The sequence below is a fragment of the Macaca fascicularis genome, chromosome X, assembly GCF_037993035.2.
Source record: "Macaca fascicularis isolate 582-1 chromosome X, T2T-MFA8v1.1".
Classification (NCBI taxonomy): Eukaryota; Metazoa; Chordata; class Mammalia; order Primates; family Cercopithecidae; genus Macaca; species Macaca fascicularis.
In genome coordinates this window covers 110,001,737-110,007,736 of record NC_088395.1, presented here as the reverse complement: position 1 = coordinate 110,007,736, position 6,000 = coordinate 110,001,737, and the positions used below count along the sequence as shown (strand labels likewise).

At 42.0% G+C, this 6,000-nt stretch overlaps 1 protein-coding gene and 1 long non-coding RNA gene across 8 annotated transcripts in view; one reads left to right on the top strand and one right to left on the bottom strand.

The window, feature by feature from the left end:
• Positions 1–2,024: 2,024 nt before the first annotated feature.
• On the bottom strand, positions 2,025–4,004 carry TCEAL1 (transcription elongation factor A like 1). 7 transcript variants are annotated; one of them, XM_045383407.2, is made up of 3 exons: positions 3,738–4,004; positions 3,398–3,477; positions 2,025–3,088 (listed from the first exon to the last, which is right to left on the bottom strand). In XM_045383407.2, the coding sequence occupies exon 3, from the start codon at positions 3,054–3,056 to the stop codon at positions 2,577–2,579; it is 480 nt and encodes a 159-aa protein (XP_045239342.1). In that variant the 5' UTR covers positions 3,057–3,088; positions 3,398–3,477; positions 3,738–4,004; the 3' UTR covers positions 2,025–2,576. The 7 variants fall into 7 exon arrangements, with proteins under 7 accessions (XP_045239342.1, XP_045239343.1, XP_045239340.1 ...); XM_045383408.3 differs by having other exon boundaries at positions 3,170–3,477; positions 3,945–4,004; XM_045383405.2 differs by having other exon boundaries at positions 3,945–4,004.
• LOC141409421 (uncharacterized) overlaps positions 3,315–6,000 on the top strand; it is a 40,822-nt gene continuing 38,136 nt past the window's right edge. The window contains exon 1 of the long non-coding RNA XR_012430030.1: positions 3,315–3,499. This is a non-coding gene — a long non-coding RNA (uncharacterized lncRNA). The remainder of the gene's footprint in view (positions 3,500–6,000) is intronic.

Here is a 6,000-nt window from a genome sequence, read left to right as displayed (position 1 = left end):
GAGCAGAGAAACAACAGTCAGACCCACCCCAGAGGGGAATGTGGCCTGAGTGAGCCCTTCCACCTCCTGCCTAAGCACCACCACTCTTAGCGTTAGGGGGATGGATTTATCCTTTCTTGTAAAACTAATTCCAGTGAGCCTGGAACCTGATCTCACTCCAGCCAGAATTCCAGTTTGACTATTACCCATCAGGCTGCCATTGGCCTTGAAGAGTGTTCTGGGGACATGAAGAACTCCCCCAATGGCATTGTATGGTAAAAATATAAAAACAAAAGAAAGCCAAGGGTACAGGGCTGGCTCAACCGTTTTTTTGAGATTATTACTAAAGGAGAACTTTGAATTTACTTCTGATGCATTTTACTCATATTGAAAGTATGGAATGTAAGGCATTATATAACATTAGTCATGGAAATACATTTCTATTAAGTTGTCTCTTAGGTTTTAATTTTGTGTAAGGTCTTGCTTTGCTGTAAGAAATCTAAATTTTATGTTATAAAATTGGTAAGACTATCGTTAGTTGCTTACTTAAAAATATGCTTGGATGCGTCTTTCGCCCTTTTAATTCTGACACAATTATTTATATTTTCTTCCATTTACATCATAGTTTATTATCAGTAAAATCAGAAGTATACCATATATGCCAGTGACTATCCAACTTTTAGTGTGCTAATTTATAAAAAAGCAGATTTACTGGGTCTGGTGTAGAAAATAGGTTTCTGCATTTTTTGTAAGAGAAACACTGATATATAAAATATTTAAATAATTTTAATGTTGAATTTCGGTTAACAATCCCTTCTTCACCATGTTCCTTTTGGAACTGCAAATCATAGCTCTAGAGAAGTCAACACAGTAAAGCTTATATAGTCAATCAAAGGGAATCTCAGAGTTCATGACTGGGTCATAATTTTTAATCATTATTAACCACTCTCTGTATTTCTAGCACTAACAGGATCAATAAAACAAAATCTTAGGATTTATAAAGGTAGCTTAATAGAGAAATCATATCTATGTTTATATACATATACATATATAGTACTTTAATGTTGTAGAAAGTAGTTTTGCATGTGTCTTGCTGATATGGAGCAGTGTAGAAGGGGAATGTCCTAGTTTGAGCCTAAGCATTATCTTCAACTTCAATTTATACAACTTGAGCAAGTCAGCTGAATTGGCAAGGCAAGCTTGCCAGAAGCCCCTGAGAGAGAACTCACCCTAAGGCCAGTTAGACAATTAAAATGATAGTTATCCTTGGATGTTTGGGAGGGAAGTTCCAATTCTGAGTACATAGCATGGTGTCTGGCTCATTAATTTTGTCTCCTAGCCCAGGACCTAGTGGAATCATGTTTGAGTCAGGTGGAGAAAAGGTGGACTCATGTTTGAGTCCAATGGAGAAGAGGAAGGTTCTAAATGGAAAAAAAAAAAAAAAAAAAAAAAAAGGAAGAACTATTTTACTAAGCATTTTTTAAAGACATTGAGGTCTAAGCAGCATTGGGATGGTAGCCTCCTAGCTAAGTGCAATATCAAAGCTGGAAAAAGGGCATTCATATATCTGCAGGAGATACAATTCAGCTTGGGCCCAACAGGGACTCCAGAGCAATCAGTGAGGCTTTGTACCTTAAGCACTCCAGCATGTCAGCAGGGATGAGAGCCAGTGGAAGGATCAGGACCCAGGAGAAGGAGCAGCAGTGCCTAGCAGATACTGTAAGAATCTGAGAGTACAGCAGGACATGAATAGAATGTGGCACTCACTTGGAATCTCACCGGAATTGTTTGTGAGCACAAGTGAGATCTCCTTTGGGTACCCTGCCTATGTCTGCAGGGAATCTATAGGGGTTGGGGTCCTGCCTGTGCAGGTGGAATAAAGACCCCAAACACAGCTCACACAATCTTTTTCTCATCCGGTCCCACAGCAGCACTGTAAAGCAAGTATTATTCCTATTTAAATGAGAACAAAATGACTATTAAATATAATCAATATCTGGCTTATATTTGTGCCTAAGAGATTCAGAAAAAAACATAGGATTCACTTTTTTTTTAAGTTCTGACAAGTATTTATTAAGTGCCACATTGTCTTTATAAGCTGATTGACAGTTTTTTTCAAAATTGGGTGATTTTTTCATTATATATTTTTGCAACACAAGTAAAATGTTTGTCTTGAAAAAATGAGAAATTCAGATAAAGCAAAATTTTTAAAAATCACCTATTATCTTACCACACAACCACTGTTATACCTTTGAAGTATATACTTTGTTTTTTCTTTGCATATTAATATATAAATATACATTTTTTACAAAAATGGGATACAATATATACCATTTGAAAATTGCTTTTTTCGTTTCACAATATATAATGTACATCTTTCATGCAAATGTATATAACTTATGATTGAAAGAGGGAAACTTGTAAATTTTAGGGGGAAACCCCAACTTTAAGCGAGTTACAAGCTAAACATCTAAAATAAATCCTCACAAAAAGTTAAAATTCAGAATATGGGAAAAGGCATTAAGAAAACGCACAGAAAGTCCAGGTGGCAATGGCAATACTATTAGCAGGCAAAACAGAATTAAAGGGCGAACACATTAAATAGGATAAGGACGGCTCCGTTTTGCCTTCCAATGCATTATCATCAGTTTGTTTCTTACTCTTTTCATCTCTTCTAGCTCATCTGCTGCCTGTATCATCTCCTCATTGCTTAAATTTCTGCCATGTATGTCCCCTCTAAATTGCGGGCGAGAACGAGCCAACCTTTCTTTAAAGCTTCCTTCTTCAAGCTTATGTTTTCCTACTCCACAAGGAGGCTGCTCCATGGGAGGGCGCCCCTCAAACAGGTCCTTCCTGGAAAGGCCCTCCTGCGGAGGGCGCTCCTCCGAGAGAAGCATCTCAGGCAGGAGCTCAGGCAGGAGCTCCTCAGGAAAGAACTCCTCCTCCGAGGACTGCTCCTCCGAAGACTGCTCCTCGAGGGACTGCTTTTCGGGAGAGTGCTCCACCGGAGGCCTCTCCTCATCGGTCTTGGGCGCGCTCTGCGGCTCTTCTTCATTTTCTTTGCGTGGTTTGTCCATGCTGGGAATTTTCTTCTTCAAGCACAGTTATTCTTAGGAGACAAGAAAGGCAGAATAGAGTCAGAATACTAAGTGACTGGACTAACACCCAAACCGTGGGTTCCAATACCTGCCTTTTCCTGATTCGGGGCCCAGGCCCTCAACCTTGCGCTTTCCCAGAGGCTCTCCGGCTCTCCCGACTCCGCCGCTTCCCAGTCGCCCCCTCCTTCCCGAAAGCCCACCATTTTCCCAGCAGGCTTTGCTACAGGCCTCGCCCGCAGTGACTGGCGGGACAGTGCGGCCTGCAGACTCCATGCCTTTCGGCGTCCACCCTCGCGCCCCAGTCCCGGTCCACTGCGTACCCCTTCCCTGACCTGGACCTTTCCGGGCCGTGTGCTTCTAGTCGTCCTCTCCTCGAGGTGCCCCGCTGTGACCAGCAGACCTGCACACAGACGCAAGACAGGGTAGGGGGCGGGGAGTGGGGAGGAGGGACGGACTGACTGACACCCCCCATCCCCCACTTTCTGGGCACCAGCCACTGCCTGCACGCCCCCCACCCCTCGGGTTCTCCTCTAGTCTCAGACCCTGCTTAAAGCTTCGTCCTCCGTGCCCGCACCTCCCCACCCCGCAAAGCTTGCCATTTCTTTTCAGATGGGAAGTGGAAGCGAAGCATTCTTAGAAACTATTTCCAAGTGTCTGTACCTCCCTCCCGAGGGACGGGGGAAGCACTCGCCTTCCCACCCCGCCCCCAAGACCACCATATTTTGCACAGAAATATGGGCGCGGGAGGCGGGGCTGGAGCGTAGGGAAAGGCCTGGACTCCGCCATCCCGATTCTGTCAACCCCATTCCCCGGGTTACTAGGCAGCGCCGACACTCACACCGATTTAAGAGGGTAGAGGGAACTTACTTCCTTCTGCTTTCCCTCTCGACCAAAGGTAATAGGGAGATGGTGGACAGGCAAAAAAAGACCGGGACGAGAGGGACTTGGGCAGACATAGGCTCCTGGTCACGTGAGGGACGCGCGTCACTGCCGAACTCAGATCCCCAGTTACCACTTTGACCCGCGGCCTTGCCGCAGCCACCTGCTAGTGCCTGCTAGTGTTCCCTGACCCCAGACACACCAGGCATTGTCACTCACCTCTCTTTGTATTTGCCTTTTCCTGGTTGCCAGAGACGGTCCGCATCTAGTCTCGGGTAGTATTGCCTCTTCCTCTGTGCTACTTCCCCTGGTACCACCTCTTTCTCTCCTCCTCACTTCTTAGCCACCAAGGCCCCTTATTTCCCCTGCAGTTCAGATTCTGCACTGACATTTGACTATTCACCTTCATAAATCAGTATTATATCCTTATATCCCAACACTCTCAGTTTTAATCCACATCCATATCTCCATCATGTCCATTTAGGCTCTTTCAGCATGTTTTCATCTCTTGTCACTTTCATGGGAGACAATCTTTCACTTTTTCTTGACATCACATTTTGTTTTTTTGAGCCCCCAGACCTAAATTGGTAATCATTCAGTTCTAGACCTCTAGAAAGAGTTAAGTTTGTAAAGTTTGTAGATCTAAAAAGAATGAATACTTTAATTTTTGTAAATCAAATACGCATTTGTCCGTGTGTGTATACACACATATATATGCATGTATACACACTGAATATATTATATATTAAATAACTTATATTTACATGTGCACATATATATATATAGATCAGTAGTTATTTATAATAGAATAAATAGATTTTACTGGGACTCTCAATCCTTAACCAGCCACCTCTTGGTGCTTCTGGTTGAGGAAGTTTATATTAATTCACTAAATTGACAAATATTTGAGTTCTGGGACTGCTGGACCCCAAAAGGTAGATGCAGCAGGGAGGGCATTCCGTATTAAACTATGCAATAATTCTGTTGACCACATACTGAGTAGCAGGACTACAATCATGCTAGCATTGTCAATTGTCACTGCATTATGTATTTTTTTTATCTAATGGTATTTTATGATCTTTAACCTTATGCCTGCCTCTCACCTACTCACATCAGCCTGGATGCTACTTTCTTATGCAGATGCTCTTTCCTCCACAGAGCATACTACTTCCCTTCCCTCTGTGTTTTACACTTCCAGGGTAGATGGCCATCTGATCTGTGAGGATCCTGAGATTTTGTTTTAAAGCCAGGCTGTTTAGTAAGTTTCTGAACAGAAATTCATGTGAAATTTCCCCTTTTAAGAACTGTTGCTTTTCTCCAACATCTAATTAATTTTGTGTTGAGATGGCAGTTAGACAAATATTAGTTTACCTTCATATCTTCTTTATAACTGTTTTACTTTCCAACTTCTCTGTGGCATGCGTCTTTAAAACCAAGTTTCACTATGCCTTCTTATTTTTTCGTCAAGGGTTGGTTTCTCATTTGCATAGTTTCTTTCCTAGAGAAGTCCCATTTCATTCATTTCTATCCTCATTCTTCTTACATCCTGTGATGGAGAGCTCACTACCTTATAAGATATCTCATTGAAATCTCAAAGTTCTAATCATTCAGAGTTTTAAAATTAATTAATTAATTGACTTTTGTTTCTGTTGAGTTAAAATCTGCCTCCCAGTAGTTTACACACATTGGTCCTGGCTCTGCCCTTTGGAGTGGTACAGAACAGGTATAAAAAAATAAAAGTACCTTTCATCCTTGACGGCTTAAAATTGCCACAGCTTCTATTCTGGTTCTTTCCCCTTCCATTCTGTGAGACACACTAGGCAATCTACTCAATCTTTCTGTGACTCAGCTTCCTCATGTATAACATTGGAGACAATAATAGTACCTATCTCATAGAATTGGTAAGAGGAATAACTGAGTCAATGAGTCAACCTATGTAAAGGACCTGGAATAGAGCCTAGCACATAGAAAGCACTCTATAAGCATTAACCATAATAATAGTAATAATAATAGTATGACATAGTGCTAACAATACTACTAATTA